The 20422-nt window shown below is 35.5% G+C and overlaps 1 protein-coding gene across 2 annotated transcripts in view; it reads right to left on the minus strand.

Annotated features, from left to right (window-relative positions):
* The window catches only part of LOC136028904 (E3 ubiquitin-protein ligase TRIP12-like), a 131842-nt gene that overhangs the window by 90932 nt on the left and 20488 nt on the right, over nt 1-20422 (minus strand). For both annotated transcript variants that reach the window (XM_065706862.1, XM_065706863.1), the window contains exons 4-6: nt 15930-16053; nt 9984-10114; nt 4748-4930 (exon numbers count right to left, since the gene is read on the minus strand). In XM_065706862.1, coding sequence (XP_065562934.1) covers nt 4748-4930; nt 9984-10114; nt 15930-16053 — 438 coding nt within the window. The remainder of the gene's footprint in view (nt 1-4747; nt 4931-9983; nt 10115-15929; nt 16054-20422) is intronic.

The following is a 20422-nucleotide window of genomic DNA, read 5'->3' on the forward strand; positions in this document are numbered from 1 at the left end:
TATTCTAACTTAAAAAATAGTAACACTAAATCATTATTTTATAATGCGAAGATTAAACAAGCAATTGCTAATCTACAGAATTAATTTGTAATTGTGCCAGTGGATAAAGCTAATAATAATTTTGCCATAATTTGTCAGAAGCTGTATTGTGATATCTTAAAAAAGGAGTTATGCACAACTAATGTTTACGAAAAGGTAAATTTAGAGGATGAGAATTTAATTGAAAAGACTGAAGAAACACTTTTTAAAAATTTTAATATTAAAATAGATGACAATGATAAAAAGTTCCCTTTCCTATATTGGACTGTAAAATTTCATAAATCCCCCTAAACCACGGTTTATTGCTGAAGCAGCTAAATGTCCAACCCGCATTGCTGCTACTGACCTTTCTTTAATTTTAAAGGAAATTGTAAATAAACTTAAAACCTATTGTTCTGGTATTAAGCAATTTTCGAATTTTAATCCATATTGGAGTGTTAATAATTCACTGCAGGTGATAGATTCTATAACAATGGTTTCAGCTAAAAGAATTGAGTCTTTCGATTTTGCGACAATGTATACTAATTTATCACTTAATGTAGTGTTAGATAATTTAAAAACTGTTATCGAGAAATCTTTCCTCTTATCTAGTAAAAGGTTCTTAAAAATAGACACTTATAATAAAAAAGCTATATGGACAAATTGCTTTAATACTACAGTTAACTTGAGATGTTACAGCTTGGATATGATTTTTGAGTTATTAGACTTTGTTTTATACAATACTTATATAAGATTTGGTGGTGATTTGTACAAGCAAATCGTGGGAATTCCCATGGGGGGGGAATGCCAGCCCATTTATAGCTGACTTTTTTTTAAGTCAACTAGAATATAAATATATGATGGATAAGAATAATCCAAATAATTTAAAACATGTTTTGTCAAATAATAAAAGATATTTAAATGATATTTTGGTCTTAAATTGTAAGGATTTCATTGATATTTCTAAAAATATATATCCATCAGAGCTTACTCTTGAACCTAGTCATGGAGCTGGTCATGAAGATCATTTCTTAGATTTAAATATTAATATTTGTGATAATAATAAATTAAGTTTTAAAATGTATAATAAAACGGATGATTTTGATTTTGAAGTGATTAGTTTCCCATTCCCTGAAAGTAATATACACTCAAATATCACATATTCGGCGTTTTTCTCACAGTTACTTCGTTATGCAAGGATTTGTAGTAATTATATTGATTTTAAAAATAGATGTAAAATCTTAGGCCAAAAATTGATATCAAGAGGTTTTTCTGCAAATAAAGTAACTTGGCAATTTAAAAAATTTAGTTTTTATTATAACGAACTTTTAAATAAATATCAAAAGAATTATCTGGAAATACTTAAAGAAATTTTCAACTAATTTCGGAGGTTCGAGAAATGATGATGCAGCGCCATTTATTTTGAATTGTGTTTCTAATAGAGCGGATTTTTTTTTTTTTAAATAGCCACATGGTAAAGATGAACTCCATAATTGTTTAGTTCATTCAGGTTTTTAGCATTGTGTTAATATTTGTGATTTGGTATAATTTATCAGATTTAGTTTACCTATTGTTGCTAAAAAGAGGGATATATTAACAGAATAAGCTTATTTTGGTGTTACTTGGTTGTTTTACATTTGCTGGTTTTTATGGGTTTTTTTCATAGGCATGTATTTTGGGGTGATACCTGACACGGGGATGCCATGGATATTCTGTGGTAGCCACAACACTTGACTGGGTAGAGAATGTAATGGGGCGAAACCCTATAGGCAAGTGTATTCTCCTGATGAGCCCTTGTGTTGGGTTGTTGCCTCTGAATTATTTGTCTTTATTGTTTCTATTGTTTGGTAAATGACGACTTATACTTATTGACGACATGACTGCCTGTCCATGGATTATTCTTTATGGTTGATTGTGTATGGCTATGCTGTTTGACCTATGTGATAGTATGGATGAGTAGGGTTAAGGCCTCATTCAAGTGCTGGTCTATATTAATCACTAAATTAGGAAAACAGTCTTCCTTTTCTCCTTCTGTCTCTCTTTTTTTCTTTTTTTTTCTTTTTTTTATGTGTTTGTGCTGTTGCATTGGTGATTTCTCTTTTCACAATCTTTTTACTTTACTATAGAATCTCTTTACTATAAATCTCTTTTACTATAGATAGAAGAAGAGTGTCTTTACTATAAACTATTTATTTATTCTACAAAGTCTATATACATGGTTTGAAAAAAGCCAATATAGTTGAGTATGCATAGAACAAAAATCAGACAATCCTGTGCAAAAAAGGGATCCTATGGCCCTCCCATCGCCCCCTCTCTTTTCATAAGACATATAAGCATGTTGAAGCAGAGTCACGCAAATAAACTGTACTATTAGAGGCATAAAGTGTTATATTTTACAGTTGAAAATTTTTTGGTCTGCGAACCACTATTAGAAAATTGGAAGCTAAAATGTTGATAGTGGTCAAGTATGGCTATGAAGTTTTCACGTTTGGGACTAAGGCAGAGGAACAGTATCACATATACCACCTAAATATCAATAGTCTAAAAAAAAGAGTTTACTCTCAGCTCGTTTCTTAGTACTGATATTAGAAATTTGGCCAGGGGCAAGAAAACACACTTCTGAACTAAGAGAGACAAATTTTTTTTCCTGAACAGATGCATAATCCTCGGAGACCTCATAAAAGTATATCACATAGGTTCTTTTGTACAGAAATTTGTTCTAGAGACATAACATTTTGAAAACTCCGGGAGGCCAATATCAGCTGAGTATGCATAGAACAAAAATCAGACAACCCTGTGCAAAAAAAAAGATCCCATAGCCCTTCCTCTCTTTTCAGAAGAAATATAAGCAGGTTGAACCTTGTTTGAAGCATAGTCACGTAAATATAATAAACTGCACAATTGGAGGCATAAAGTGGGTATGTGACCCCATTTCCTAATAAAAATATTATATTATTTCTGAATTTAATTAACTTTCAGTTCAAGCAGGCTGCTTTTAGTAGTCATTAAAATTAGTGGACTGCAGTCAACACTGGCAAAATGATTTCTAATGGGCTGGTGCTGCAACGCGTATATTTCGCTGAGGGCCACTATCCACTTCACTGAATTACTTTAGAGGGACTGGCGACATAACTGTAAGAAGGGGGAGCTGCCTCCAAAATGCAAAAGTCGCATAAAAATACGCACTTTTAATTGAAACAGCCACTAGATTAAATATAAAAATAAAATTTTTCATCGTTGGCCCCATTCCCCTGCCCCGCTTACACCACCACCATTCCCGAAAGTTCATTGGTCATACCAACTTTACGGAGCTGAGTAAAAAAAAACAAAAAAAAAAACTAGAAATCAAATAACAAGCCTTTGGTGATTTCAGCAACGTTTGCCCAGAAAGTTTTATAATTTTACAATCTATCAAAGGACCACTTATCTATCAACAAGTGAAATGACATCATTTTTATACAATCCTGAAAAGAGGCTTCTGCTGATTGGCCCCTCACTCAATCGGACTATCTGTCTTTACTTTTTCTATAGTTAGCCATGGTTTGATGCCCCCAACGACTTGATTTTAATTCATCAAGAAGGAATCCTCTCCGGATTTTGTCAGACTCGCAAAAACGCAAAAAATGCATGTAAACGAATTTGATGTTTCTTCTAAATATTTTTTTTGTAATCCCCCGCCCTAAAACCCCCCCTCCCGAAAAAAAATCCTGGATATGCCTTTGCTTAGGACCTAATGTAAGACTCTTTTTTCAAGAAACCTTGAGTGAGAATATGAGAATACAAGGAGATAAATATATATATATATATATATATATATATATATATATATATATATATATATATATATATATATATATATATATATATATATATATATATATTTATATATATATACAGACACACACACACACACTCTTGAGAATTTAAAGTGCCGAAACCCTATAGGCAAGTGTATTCTCCTGATGAGCCCTTGTGCTGGGTTGTTGCCTCTGAATTATTTGTTTTTACTGTTTTTATTGTTTGGTAAATGACAACTTATACTTATTGACGACATGACTGCCTGTCCATTGATTATTCTTTATGGTTGATTGTGTATGGCTATGCTGTTTGACCTATGTGACTGTATGGATGAGTAGGGTTAAGGCCTCATTCAAGTGCTGGTCTATATTAATCACTAATTTAGGAAAACAGTCTTCCTTTTCTCCTTCTATCTTTTTTTTTTTTTCTTTTTTTTTTTTTTTTCTTATGTGTTTGTGCTGTTGCATTGGTGATTTCTCTTTTCGTTATATATATATATATATATATATATATATATATATATATATATATATATATATATATATATATATATATATATATATATATATATATAAATATATATATATATATATATATATATATATCAGTATGTAAGTGTGTAACAAGGACGTAGGTTTTTTTCATGAAGCATAAATAACAATTCAATAGCGACAAATCTTTTTACTTGACAGTGAAACAACAGTATTTTATCTGTTGAATATCCAGAGATGTGTTTGCTGTTTCAGTATCAAATTAAAGTATTTGTCCCAATAGAACTGTTATTTATACATTACAAGAACAACAAGAATCCAGTTTTACAATAGTTATGGTATGAGTAAAAAAAAAAAGGCCAGACCTTTGTTTTTTAATATTACAATTTTAACACTCAATTTGAAAGAAAGAGAGAAGAGCATGAAAAGTAAGAACTTACAAGCAATTGTCGGATTAGATATATCACCATGAATCGAATGCATTCGCCCAAATATATGTTGAGAAAAACCGCGTGTTTCCAGTAACGCTTGTAATCTGTTCATTTCTGATTCGTCTGGTTCAGCAACTGACCGTTTCAAAATGCTCATTGCTTCAGAAATAGGACTAGGTGTGCTAGATCGTCCTGAAAAAAAGTATAAAATTGTCCTATTATTTCTTTGTTCTGATTTTCCAGAATTTACCCATACTCTTTCGATGAGGACACAATACTTTATTCTTTTTATCGCTTTAAACAGTTTTTTCATTTTATCAATTTTAACTTTACTTAAAGACAGTAATGGTTTTAGGCCTCATAATCGGGGAGGGGGGACAAGGTATACCAAAGGAGTGTAAAAATACAAAATAATTGAAATATAATGTTAGAGAACTAAGGGGCGGCAGGCGTAGAGCCTCCATTGCTCCGAAAAGATAATAAGCGTCCTAGGTCATGAGGTCAAAACGAAACCAGCTGTTATCACACCTCTTGGGGCTAATGGGATAAACAAGTATGGAAAAAATTAAATATGTCAGTTGTAGTGTGAAAACTATTTGGCTACCTTTTAAAAGCATTTGCTATGATATACTATATTGATGTACAAACCATGTTCGATTAAATTCAGACTCCAGCCAAATTAACCACCTTTTTCCCAAGAAATGCTATATAGCAGTGAAATTTTTTCGAACAGAATATGCTCTACTTTTCAGCATGGTTATATGTGTTCAAGTTTCCTATACGCTTTGGTATAGTGATAAGTCGTAGATTCTACAGGAGGTTACAAGCTTTTTAACTGAGACAAATGATAAAAATTCCATTTTTCAGACCCAAATTTAGCAAAATTTTCTAGGGGTTCCAGGCGATCTTTGCAGAGGGAATTCCCAATCTTTCCTTCTATCTGTAGGTAGCAAATTAATTCGTAATATGATACTTTTTAGACTGAGAGATACTATAGCAAAGTTTTAAGAGAAGAATAGTGCGGGTTTTAGAAAAGGTAGAGCAAATGTTGACCAAATTTTCACTCTTAGGTTATACGCTCTTTGGTCCTCAGTCTTATAGATTATGTGTTAAAGATATTAGTGCTATGTATGGGAACAACACTGCTGCGGTTAAGGTAGGGAATGAGGTTAGCAGCTGGTTTGTATTAAAAAAGGAGTTAAGCAGGGTCGTGTTCTACGCCCACTTTATATTTTATAAGCTAAAGTAGTGTAATCTGAGTAGACGATAACCTTCAAAACAATCAAGGTGTATTTGGAGGAGAATTCCTAATTACCAAGATTAGAATATTGGAAGCTACAGTGATGACAGCGGTCAAATATGCTCTTAAGCATTTTCGCTCTGAAAAGCGGATGATGATTTACTAGATGTTTTACAGAGAAATTGCCTACGGATTGTTCTGGGTATCCGATTGACTGACCCTATTTCAAACAGTAGGCTTTACGAAAAATGTGGTTCAATCCAGCTTCCTGGGATTATAACGAAAAAAAGGCTGAGATGGCTAGGGGACGTTCTGCAAATGAAGGATGACAGCTTGCCAAAGATTATCCTTTTCAGCCAACGTCTAAGACTAAATGGAGAGCAGGTTGTCCTTGTATGAGATGGGAGGATGTCAAAAAGAAATATTTAAAGGGAATGGGAATTTCTTGATAGGGTGTAAAAAGGGAGGCTTTGAATAGACTATGATGGAGTAGTGTGCTTAGCTGTGTTGGCCTCAATCGGCTTGGTGCTTTGGCGGAGTTGTTAGTAGTAGTAGTTTTAAGCAACAAATTACGACGAACATTACTTCCAGTAGGTGCACCATCTAGATGGATAATAACGTAGCTAAAAAAAATGCCACATTATTCAGCTTCGAGCTGTTGTTTTTGCATAATTATTCTTGCCTAAATTTTAGAACAGAAGCGTTCCCAATAAAAGGCCAAAAGCCTATTTTTTCTCTCTAGTAAAAATATGAAGATGCAAGACACTTGCGCCCCTTTATTTTGGGCAGGCCCATTAGTGAAAGAAAAATGAAGCTACACAGATCCAACTGGATTAGTTGGTCCAATCTATAGCCCAGTACTGTATCTTTTCGTCTTTCTGGATACTTTTAGGGTGTTTAGTTGAAGTTCTGCCAGGAGTCAAAATTCTCCTCAGCAGCCGGATTTCACTTTGCACAATAAAAAAACATCTTAACTCTTTTTCAGATCAGATTTAAAAAAAAAGTTTTGCTGGTAAGCAAAATAAATATTTCATTGAAATTTATTCTCCGAAAGATATTTACATAGATATATATTAGATATATATATATATATATATATATATATATATATATATATATATATATATATATATATATATATATATATATATACATATATATATATATATATATATATATATATATTGGAATATTCTAGTGACTTTACTTGATAAAAAATTTATGCTTTTTAATGTATTAAATAAAAAAACACATTTTTTATAACTAAAAGAAAGGAGCAACATTAAAATTTAAAACGAATAGAAATTATTACGTATATGAGGGGGTAGCTCCCTCATCCATGCCTCGCTCTTTGCGCTAAAGTTCGGATTTACTCCTTCTGAATCAGAAAGGCCGTTAAATTAGAATAAAATATTTTTTTAATGACTAAAAAAACACTTGAACGCAAAGAACGCAAAGAAACTATTGCGTATATGGTGGGGGTTGCCCCCTAGTCAATGCCTCGCTTCATTACCTTCGCTCAAGATTTTAATCAAGATCCATCCCTGCTTTCAATGATTTTTCTTGAGGCTGACGCTCACCTGACAGAAGGATTGTTTCGCCTCCTGACATCCGATCAAAATTTTGGTCCGCTGCATTTGGGGAAAAAAGGACGGGAGGGAGGCTAGTTGCCCTAAAATCACTTTTGACTGAAAAAGAGAACTAGAACTTTCAATTTACAATCAAATGAGCCTCCAACGAAGTTACAGCGACCACCCCTTCCATAAAAACAGACATCCAAGAGCCTCAAGAATATCACCTTATTCTCACTTATTTGGGACAAATACTGGTTGAAAAACGAAGATATTACTGCTTTAACTGTCAGCATACCAAAAGCTGTCACATACCGGATATGACACTTATTTGAGCTTTTCGATATACTCTCGTTAGTGTAAAAGATGTTGTACATTATCACAATCTGAGGTAAAAGATATCGATCTGACACTGCGCTGCACTTTTAATGTAAACTCTATGAAAATCTAGGGGAAAATATCCTTTTTTCTAGGGAAGAATCAGAAATAGACAAGAAGAATTTCAAGGAAAATTTGTATAAAAATGGGGATAGTTGAAAATTAAAAGTGGAAGCACAGCACAGAAGTACAGTAATAAACTTTTTTTCTCTTGGGCTATTCTTTTCTGTGAAATTCCCTGCGCCTTGAAGTCCCACAGCCATTCTGTCACATCAGTACAATATAGCGAGAGGTACAAACCTAAACTATCTTATATAAGAAATTAAATTTAAGAGCTAAAAGAGAATACTATAAATAAAGAACTAAAACCTAAAATGAACTGAAATTACAATGAATTAGGGAATCAAATGTGAAAAGAAAAGTTACTAAAAATCAAGCCTCCCAAAGAGGCCAAAATATATTTAACTTTTCTTTTTTTTTTGTAAACTAATGAAACAGCTTTGTACTACTTATTGCTTTATAAATTGGATAATCAACTAAATTGCGATTTACTAGAATTAGTTCATTAAATTATCTAACTTACTGGTTGATTTTTAATATGGAACTAATTTCCACCAACAAATTCACCAATACATACCCAAATACATATACCTTGAATCCGTTAAACCCACCACATTCATATACCTTGAATTCCAATACATACCCATATACATACAGCTTGAATCCATTAAACCCAACATACTCATACACCTTGAATTCCAATACATACCCAAATATATATACCTTGAATCCATTAAACTCAACGTATTCATATACCTTGAATTCCAATACATACCCAAGTGCATATACCTTGAATCCATTAAACCCAACAAATTCATATACCTTAAATTTCAATACATACGCAAATACATATACCTTGAATCCATTAAACCCAGCATATTCATATACCTTGAATTCATTCATTTTAGATGTGCAATAATTTTGACAGCCTAATAAAACTCTGAGAAACTTCGATGGGTAACATTTGGAATAGCCTACTGAGATAATACAATGAATAATACAGCAAAACTTAAAAAAGAGCATAATTTACTACAAACAAAAGAAGGATTTCCACCAGGGCCGAGTCCAGAATTTTATTTGGAGCAGTTACCACAATGATATTGTTGGGAGGGGGGTTAAGCATCTTTTTAGATGAATTTTTAATACCTACACATGAACCGTTTAATTTCTTTACGAGGAATAGTCTATTTACCTACATTTTTAGGACCATGCCCCTTCCCCATGATACGCCCCTGGTTTCCCAACCTTGAAATTCTGTAAGATTTAAGTATCACGTGCTTTAATAAAAATGGTTTATTTTAGTTCTAATTGAGTTTCCACAAAAAAACGCTTTTCTTAACTTAAAAACGTTCCTAGCAACAAATTTGGATTCACTGGATCACATTTGGATTCACGTTTGGATTTACGTTTTGCAACATAAATTTACAATTTCACACAGTTTGTCGTATTTTCTGCTATGCAAAAAACGCCTCTTAAATCCGTGGCGGTTTTCAAACAGGGCCTAAGTTCACTTTTTTTCGAAAATGAGGTAAGTATACGGTTCCAAAGAGCCCAAAGAGATCTATCGTTTGATCTTACAAAATGGGCTTAGCTTTAAGTCTGACAGAGTTAAAAATTATTTCAAAAGGGCGTAAAAAAGAGCATAAGTCCCTTATCTTCTAAGTTACAACAAACTTAGTTTGTTGTTTGTTTGTTGTCATGTCTGGCCAGTTCGGCATAAGAACGTTAAATCTTCTAAGTGACAAACAATTCAGAATTCCAAGTGAGTTCCGACCGAAAAATTAACTAGGAATAACACTTTAAAGTTTAAAGGTTCTTAAATTTTGATTTGTGAGAAAGATCTTTCCATCGTGTGTTTTTATTTTCATTTTACTTTCCGGTAACATTAGAAAAGTTAACTTAGGCCTTTTTTTCAAAACACCACAGAAATTATCACACTCACTGCTATAATTTAGTCCTCTTTATTCCAGGCTAGGAAAAGGAAAAAATATCTTACCTTCACCGTCGTTATTTGCTCCTTGGCTGGGATCCTGATTTGAAGGGCCAGGGACATCACTGGACCCTGGGTTGCTCTTTTTACCGTCCTGATTGGCCATCTGTAACTTCCCTGGACGGGAAGTACGGCGACTAAAAAAGAACAAAAAACCCTTCAATAAGTTCTGATACTATACTTCGTCACCTTTAAGCAACATAAGAACATTAAGAAACCCTAGTTCGCCATTTTGAGGCAAGAGGGTGGCTCCTTTTCATTTTATCGTTTTCAAGCTTTTTAGTTTCAAGTTTTATAGTTTTTACTTTCATTTCAATTTATTTTTACTATAAAGCATTTATTGTTCTCTTCTCAGAGCGCATTCAGAATTTTTATTCAATGACAATTTAGCACGAGGGGCCAAAATTACTGTAACACAGTATAAAATGGCAGAGAATACCATTTTGTTGTGGCAAAAAACTTTAATTACCTAAAAATTAACTAAGAACTTTAATTACCTAGAACTTCAAATTTTAATTCAAATCAACCTCTCTCCCAGTACTCTTACTATTCCTAATGCAATACGATTACCCCTATCGAGGGTGAAAACAACAAGAAATAAACAAATATCATCCATTGTTCTCGTAAAACTATAATATTTGCTCTGTTTTTTTAGAGATATTGGGCTAGTGAATATGTTAAAATCAGATCAGAGCAATTTCGAAGCAGCCACAAATAACAAATAAAATCTCACTTAGAAGATGGCGATACTGTGGTCACATGACTCGCATGGGACAAGGACAAATTCTCAACTACGTTTTCTGTTGGATTCTTCGTGGTCTTCAGAGGAGCGGCAGACAACGGAATACGTTAGACCATTCTTATCTATATGCCGTTAGGCATATTGGCCCAAGATCGTCCGACTTGAAAGTCAACCGTTCCTGCCTTACATGCTTCCAGATGTGGGGACAATTTAGTCTAAGTAACGCATCATTTCTGTTACGTTTTCATTTTTTTTTTTTTTTTTCATTTTTACATTTTTACGCTTTACTGAAAACGATTTGCATTTCGAGCATATTGTCTTGTATTTGTTATAATATAAAAAACAAAGCAACAAATAAATAATATCAATTTTTACGGTCAATATCTATGTCAACATAAAGAATATCAGTAATTTATCAAGTAAAATCAAAGTTAATCAAGGCTTACCCTCCCTCCCAAATCCTCTAGCTGGGTGGAGCGTCATTTGAGTTTCATTGAAAACAAAATATATTTTAAGAAGTAGAGTTTTTATATACAAAACCTAAAAGAAAATAATAACAACACAAGACACCTTAATAGTCAAGATTGCTTGAAACAACTAATGAACGTAGATTAACTGTTTTATCTGCAGTGATAGTAATTCTCAAATTTTCAGCAATTTTTTATTTTTCAAAGTTATGATTACAAAAGAGCAAATGTTTAAATTATTATTTAGTTTTGACCAAACCGCAAATGATACTAATTAATATCTGACCGTTTTTAATAGACACAGTTTTATTGTTGGTTAATATTATGAATGTTTGTAATTTTATTCTTTTTATGGCACTTGGTATTAACCAAGTGACATATAGCAGTCGCCAATTCTGTCGGTCTGTCTGTCGGTCTGTCGGTCCCGGTTTTGCTACTTTAGGCACTTCCAGGTAAGCTAGGACGATGAAATTTGGCAAGCGTATCAGGGACCGGACCAGATTAAATTAGAAATAGTCGTTTTCCCGATTTGACCATCTGGGGGGGAGTGGGGGCCCGGTTAATTCGCAAAAAATAGAAAAAATGAAGTATTTTTAACTTATCAGCGGGTATTTGGATCTTAATGAAATTTGATGTTTGGAATGATATTGTGTCTTAGAGCTCTTATTTTAAATCCCGACCGGATCTGATGACATTGGGGGGAGTTGGAGGGGGAAAAACTAAAGTCCCGGTTTTGCTACTTTAGGCACTTCCAGGTAAGCTAGGACGATGAAATTTGGCAAGCGTATCAGGGACCGGACCAGATTAAATTAGAAATAGTCGTTTTCCTGATTTGACCATCTGGGGGGGGGGGGGAGTAGGGGCCGATTAATTCGGAAAAATAGTAAAAATGAGGTATTTTTAACTTATGAGCGGGTGATTGGATCTTAATGAAATTTGATGTTTGGAATGATATTGTGTCTCAGAGCTCTTATTTTAAATCCCGACTGGGTCTGATGACATTGGGGGGAGTTGGAGGGGGGAAACCTAAAATCTTGGAAAACACTTAGAGTAGAGGGATACATGATTGACATGATCGGAACTTATTTTCTCTCTTTGGGGTAGTTGGGGGTGGGGAGTAAGTCTTAAAAATTAGAAAAATGAGGTATTTTCAACTTACGAACGGGTGATCGGATCTCAATGAAATTTGATGTTTAGAAGGATATCGTGTCTTAGAGCTCTTATTTTAAATCCCGACCGGATCTGGTGATGTGGGCGGGGAGTTGGGAGGGGGAAACCTAAAACTTGGAAAACACTTAGAGTGGAGGGATCGGGATGAAACATGGTGGGAAAAATAAACACGAGTCCTAGATAGATGATTGACATAAACGGAACGGATCCGCTCTCTTTTGGGTAGTTGGGGGGGGGGGGGTTAATTCTGAAAAATTAGAAAAAATGAGGTATTTTGAACTTACGAACGGGTGATTGGATCTCCATGAAATTTAATTTTTAGAAGGATATCGTGGCTCAAAGCTCTTATTTTAAATCCTGACCGGATCTGGTGACATTGGGGGAAGTTTGGGGTGGGGAGACCCAAAATGATGGGAAACGCTTAGATTGGAGGGATTTGGATGAAACTTGGTTGGAAAAATAAGCAAAAGTCTTGCATACGTAATTTACATAATTGGAACGGATCCGCTAAATTGCGGGGGGGGGGGGGTAATTCTGAAAAATAAGAAAAATAACGTATATTTAATTTACGAAGGAGTGATCGGATCTTCATGAAACTTCATATTTAGAAGGACCTCGTAACTCCGATATCTTATTTTAAATCTCAACCGGATCAAACGTAATTGGGGGGGGGCAGTTGGGGGGACCGGAAATCTTAGAAAATACTTAAAGCGGTGAGATCAGGATGAAACTGGATGGGAAGAATAGAAACCTGTCTAAGATACGTGACTGACATAACTGGACCGGATCTGCTCTCTTTGGTGGAATTGGGAGGGGGGAGGTAATTTTGAAAATTGAGGTATTTGTAACTTACGAAAGGGTGACCAGATCTTAATGAAATTTGATATTTAGAAGGATCTTGTGCTATAAAGTTTTAATTTCAAATTCCGACCAGATCCTGTGACATTCGGGGGAGTTGGAAGGGCGGATCCGCTCTCTTTGGGGGAGTGGGGGCGAGGGTTAATTCTGAAAGATTATAAAAATGAGGTATTTCATTAGGTTCTTTAGGATTCTTTAGGTTTTGACCTTCTCACAAGTACCAAATGAGCTCTTGGCTCTTGGCTCTTCCAACCTCGTACCATATGAGCTCTCGGCTCTTCCGACCTCGTCACAAGTGCCATATGAGCTCTTAGCTCTTGTTTTTTTAATAAGTGCTATCCAGCAATGATTGACGTGAATAAATCCCGTCGGGGCTAAAAAGGGATTGAGGACACAATATTTATAGTGTCTTCCATTACAAAGTTGAAACTGCTTCTCCCCTCTCCTCCTATGTTCCCTAAAAATTTTAATTCCAATCCCCAAGGTATTCCCAATATACTGCACATATGGTATTTTGAAAAAAAAAAAAAGACTCATATGGTGTCATTTGATTCCGGTCTTTTCCTGTATCCTCCCAAATCATGACTCAACGTCCAGTCCCCCCCCTCCCTGTTTTGACTCGATGCTTAAAATCGTTCCCAAACTTTTGCCGATGCACCATTTTAATAACTTGCCAATACAAAGTGTCTCTTGATCAACCTCGATAATAAACTGTACATGGATTATAAGACCCCTAGGAACTTACACGACAAAGTCGTGCTGACAGATCAGAGACGAAATTCGTATGTTCTTTCCCCTCCCCAACTCAATATTTGAAGTTTTTCAGCCCCGTTATTTTCATTTATTTCCACAACAGTACCTGAAAGTTTCAACTTCTCTCCCCAGGCCGTTCATAAGACATTGAATATATGCTGTTTCGATAACTTGAAAGTTTCAACTTCATCTCCCGAGCCGTTCCCGAGATTTTGCGGATAAGGTAACATGACAACCTTGATTCACACATAGTATTCTTTAGACTGGCTTTACCCTCTCCCCTGCGACATGGGTCAAAATCCATTTGCCCCTCTCCTCCTTAAACCCTACGTACAAGATTCAACTTGATTCCCGTTCCCAAGATGCTGCAAATAAACCACTTTGACAACCTGAAAGGCATATTGTCTTTGGTAATTTAACTGTTTACCCCATATCCCTCCCCCAACGCAAAAAATTCAGTGCCTTATCCTCACTCTTCCTTTCCTAAACATTACTTTTAAGTTTTAACATCATATATATATATATATATATATATATATATATATATATATATATATATATATATGTGTGTGTGTGTGTGTGTGTATATATAACACAAACAGCGTCTGTTCGTTTACTGCTCTCTCCCCTACGTCAAAATTTTACGTCCATTTAACCCCACCCAGAGAATCCCCAAAGGTTTCAACTTCATCGCCAACTATTGATCAACACCCACGAGCATTCCTTAAAATTTTCCTTTCAATATCCTTAGCCGTCGTTAAGATATTGCTATACCAAATTTTGACAACCAGAACACAGCACCTTTGATTCAATTAAAAATTCACCTCAGTATTCCCTGAAAGTTTCAACTTAATGCCATTAACTGTTCCTAAGATATTGCAGAAGACACGTCATTTAGACAACATGTATGTACATTGTGTCTTTAGATTTAGTTCAAAATCCCTTCAAAATTCCTTGACAGTTTCAACTCAATGCCCTCAATCGATCGTGAGATATTGCAGATATGTCATTTTGATAGTCTGACTTTGCATCGTGTCTTTTGCTTTAGTTCATTACCTGTATTAATATTCCCTCAAAGTTTCAACTTCGTAACCCTAGCAATGTTGAGATATATCTGACACTATTCTGACTACCGGGACACAAACGGGGCCTTTTGATGTAGTTCATTAGCCCCTTAAACATTTCCTGGAAGTTTCAACTTAATATCTTGGATCGTTACTGAGATATTGCATATGCGATCTTAAAGAACTGGAAACACATAGTGCCTTTTGATTTAGTTCATTATCCCCTCAATATTTCAGGAAAATTTCAGCTTAATACTCTCAGCTCAGACTGAACTGAGCAATGGACTGAACTGAATACTTTAACTGGGATACTGCTGATAAGCTCTTTTGACAACTTGAATAAACATAGTATCTTTTGGTTTAGGTCAACATCCCCCTCAACATTCTCGAAATGTTTCACATTAATACCCTTATCTGAGATATTGCAGATACACCGTCATGATAACCTGGATGGACATAGCGTCTTTTGATTTAGTTCATCCCCCCCCCTCAACATTTCCTGAAACTTAAAACTTCATATCCTTAGTCCTTGGATGTTGCACAAGCCCCTTTTTCCGTTATAAAACGTGTTTAAACGATTGCCAATTTGCATTCTTTATGGCTCTTTTCCAAGGAACTGCGTGAATTATGTCATCTACAGTCATCACAGAAGTATATTTATTGAACCTTTTAACTCTTTTGAACAAAACAGCTATCTCAAAACTTTAATCAGATGTCTTTTGAGTTTAATATATTGAATAAATATAAATTATTTTTAATCAGAGGGAAAACTAGAGCGTTGCCTTTAAATAAATTACATTTTCTAACTTGTTTTCAAGAAAAAAATAATTCATTCGTGTTTATAAATAGAAAACTATATAGCACTAAAGATAAAACATTGAAAGTATCAGGAAATTACCTGGTACTCGCACAGGAACCCGTGGTTGTATCTTGTTTCACCCTTTTATGAGCAGCACCACCTTGATTATATTTTCGCTTCTGAGAGACTGACCCCTGAGCTTTTAGGGTAGTACTCAAATCTTCTAAAATAGAAACATTGAAAATGAATTTTTTAGTCAAAAGAGATTACCAATGATTAATTTTATATCTAGATCTTGATAAAAAGCTACACAGGATATAAAAAGTTTAAGCTTAATGAGGAAGGGAAATATTGAAAAAAAAAATATATATATGCACAAAAATATACATTGTGTTAGTAGGCCTAACAACAAATATGCATTCTAAGACTAGAATGTAATTTGCATTTTACTGGAAATATTCTTAATTTTAAGCCATGTGTTTTTATTTCCCATAACATCAAAATAAGAAAAAAAACTACCATCGTAACCCAGAATACAGAAAAAGAAACCCAATGAATATGAATTGACAGTTTAATACACACTGATATTCAGTCCTGATGCAGTCTTAGTAATATTAGTAATATTAAATTTATTAAAATTGCAAAAGAGAAAACGTTTAAAATGTGTTTTGTTTCCATTAAAATGCAAATTATTTTCTCGTCTTTAGAATGCATAGGAGGCTTTACCCCTATTCCTCTTTCTGGTAGTTTCTGCCCGTCTTGAGTTTGACTTGGTTTCCAAATGTGATTTCTGTTCGTTCAAGCTTACATTATTTACTGATAGTGATTTATGGTAGTTTCACATCGGAAAAATTGCGTGACCTTATTTCTTCCCATCTTTGGTTTAGTAACGCTCTTTACTTTTCTTTGAAAAACTTCATTTGTGGTAAAAAATATTTTAAATTAATTCCTGTTTATTTTAATTAACATTAGACTTTTTCATTGATTACGAAACAAATTTTTTAAACTTTCTACTTTTTCTCTATAAGCATCCAGATTTTGGCTCACTATATGTATGTTGGACAAAATTTTGCAACAATTTTTAATAACAATTGTACTATAATACCTTGGATTGATGGGTATGAGGGAAAATATTCGAAAATATGGATTGAAAATTAGCATAAGCTTTCGGGTTCTACAGGGCTGAAGAAATTCTAGCCCCCATAATGCTAAAACCGGAAGCCGGCGTTTTCCCCGGAAAACTCCCCTCCCTTGCAAAAACTTTCCCACGCGAAATTGAGAAGCCACAGAAAAAGTACGAAATAGGTACCATAAACATCGATCAGGTTTCCTAAGGGGTAATAAAAGGACAGATGTCAAAGACAGTTGTAGGACAGGGGCTGGTTGGTGTCCAATCACTTTTGAATTATAAAAAAGCAGCCATGACTATCAATTGCCTATCGAATGAGCATCTCTGAAGTTTTTATGGCCACGAAGGGAAGGCTGGGGATGAGAAAGGGGCAGCTCCCTTCCTATACGCAGGGCTACCGCACATTCAAGTGGTAAAAAATAGGAACTTAGCTCTTTTTAGTCAAACAAAGGACTTCTCAAGGGAAGCAAAATGGACCTCAAAACTCAGTTTTCAGAAGGCTTTTGAAAGAAAAAGCACTGAAACAACACTAAATGACACTTGACAAAGGGGAAAAAATTGGGAGTGATCATTTGCAGACATCTCTTCACGATCAGAGGCCAAGTAATAATTAACAAACAGACCACATGAGAATCATCATGCTATGGGAGAGCTTTTTTCTTTTTGTCAGAACGCTTTACTTTCAAATACAAAAAATCAAATTCAAAAATATAATAGAAGAGATAAGGGTGCGGTAACCAGAGCACACAGCCTATTTGTTTCCCTTTTTTGCACTGCCTTCTGCTGGAATAGAGATGTGATCAGCAACTGTTTTTTTTACTCTAACTGCTTCTGGGTCGTTTCAAGAGTAGCAGCTACCTTTTTTTTATTACCTATCTAAATTGGCCTGCGCTAGCTGTATCTCTACCCTGTCCTTCTTTTCAATGCCATTTTCCTGCTAGTTATAAGTTTACTTCAGCAACTCCTCTGCAGCCCGTTCCTTGGAACCAAACGCTTCTTTTTTTTTCTCTGGGAGATTTTTCGAGAGTCGCTATTGCCTGCCTATTAAAAGAGGTTTATAGCGAGCTGCAGCTCTATCAGCCGTTCTCTCGCCTCCAAATCCTGCCACTCTTTCTCATTTTTGTCTTTCAAGGCTTTTCCTGCTGTAGGTACAAATCATAGCTCTTTCTAACGGATTTGTCTAGTCTTATCAAGTCTTCAGTGATAGCAACATTTTGCGAACGTCCTCAAAATCTTCCAAACCCATCTACCACAAACAGTTTTGCATTCAAAGTTCGCTCATTCATCGAAGCTCTTTATTTGCTGAAAACCACCCAGAAAGGGAGAAACCCCGCTCAATACTGGCAGATCCGTGTGAAATGGTCAAAGCACTTCTTACAACTTCAGACAAGTTAGAATATTTACCTCCCTGAATCACGTCGTTCCACTTGTCGTCGATCCTTCCTGGTTCCGGTGGAAGTCCGAATAACTGGACTAGCTTAAACTCGTCAACTAACTTGTCCTTTCGCATTGCGATGGGTAATGGAAAAAATATAGTTAACTCTGAGCAGAAACTGGCTTTGAAACTTCACTGGGATAAATAAAAAGTTAACGGTTTCAGTAACTGCAAAATTTCCGCCGAGTATTTACTTAAGGGCATATCTTGCAGCAGTAGAATAATGGCTTTGGAACCTCGTCTACTGACTTGAGACAGTCGACAATCTTGTCACTCACAACTGTCTGTAGCAGTGGCACAAAGTTCTCTTTATTTTCGATTGGCTGAAGCGTTAGTTCATCCCTAAGCTCTTCGGTCGCTTCGGATTTTAAAGCTCGTCCAGCCAACGTCAAGACCAGCAGGTTTAGCTCCGTATAGAGTTCATGCACAAGAGCCTGTTCCCATTCAAACTTCTCGGTGAAACGTGTGAAGAGGTTTGCACTATCAACAACAAACTGACACTCAGCTTTCATGGTCGGTTGTTAGATCAGCCGGATGATCTCTTTGTACGCATTTGATTTCATAAGACTAGGGTTTTTCTGTGGAATACAGACAACGAAGTACTCAGACAGAGCTGGCATCTGTTCCCTTAGCTTCGAAGCGGCAGGTCCAATTGTAAACCATCTCGTGGGTACTTGTTTCAATAAGCGGGACTTATGAACGCCAATTTAGCCTTGAATCTTCCCGTAGTCTTCTTGTCTAGCCGGCCAGCCACTAAAAAAAGTACTACCCTTTTATGATCAGATCAGAACAATTCTCGCGGATTTCCTGCAATCCCCTCCGAAAAGCGTTGGGTACCAAATGGACCTTGCAGGTACCAATACAAAGGAGACCTTTGCTACATGTCAATTCACTTTTTTCACCGTCAATCAGTCGGAAAAGTTTTTTTTTGATGTTCGGATCGTCACAAATTAATGGTAGTAGTTTAGAATCTTTCGAAAATGGGGTCAAAGGCCTTCGGTTAAAAAATAAAAGAACTTAGTTGGCCTGAAGGAGAAGGTTTTGACCACTGTGTCTCTAAAATTTTTCCAAATACATCTGCTATTTCGTCTGTGGATTTCCCAGAATAGTCAGCCGCAAACTTCAAAACCCATTTTGTTTTATCCCATACTAGATAAGCACATAGGTGCATAGGCAGTTGTGCCGGTTCGCCACTGTCCATGGAAGAGGCTGCCGAGAGACGAGAGTGATTCGGCGTTAGCTTTATGGTAAGATTCTTGTTATTGTCTAGTTCTGTCGTGCTGCAGTAAAGCGTAGAAGCCCTTATGACAGACAAACGATGTATTGCAGATAGAACATTAGAAAGAGAACACATCTCCCGGGACGGCTCTACACCTCTCTTTCATTTGGTGTACCGTCACATCTTGCTCTTCCAACCAAGTCTCCTTGAATTTGCACATTACCATTCTTGTTCAAACTGAAACTTTAGACCCTAAACCTTAAAAAAAGAAAGTAATGTAGTAGAAAAATATGCAGGCTATTACAAGAAATGCATTAAAATAAACAAGAGCTGAGAGCTCATACGGCACTTGTGACGAGGCCGGACGAGTCATATGGTATGAGCTCTAGCAAAATTCTAAGAATCAATAGATTTATTTAAAAGGAAAATCGTAGGCTTAATGCCGGTCGGGATTTAAAATAAGAGCTCTGAGTCACGAGGTCCTTCTAATTATAAAAATTCATTAAGATCCGATCACGCACTCGTAAGTTATAAATGCCTCCTTTTTTCTACTTTTTCCTCTCACTTCAGCCCCTCAGATGGTCTAATTGGGGAAAACGACTTTATCAAGTCAATTTATGAAGCTCCCGGACACACCTATCAATTTCCATCGTCCTAGCACGTCCAGAAGCACCAAACTCACCAAAGCACGGAACCCCACCCCCTAACTCCCCCAAAGAGTGTATAAAACAAGGCTATGTTAGTCACGTATCTACGACATTTGCTTATTCTACCCACCAAGTTTCATCCCGATTTCTCCACTCTAAGCG

The sequence above is a fragment of the Artemia franciscana genome, chromosome 7, assembly GCF_032884065.1.
Source record: "Artemia franciscana chromosome 7, ASM3288406v1, whole genome shotgun sequence".
Lineage (NCBI taxonomy): Eukaryota > Metazoa > Arthropoda > Branchiopoda > Anostraca > Artemiidae > Artemia > Artemia franciscana.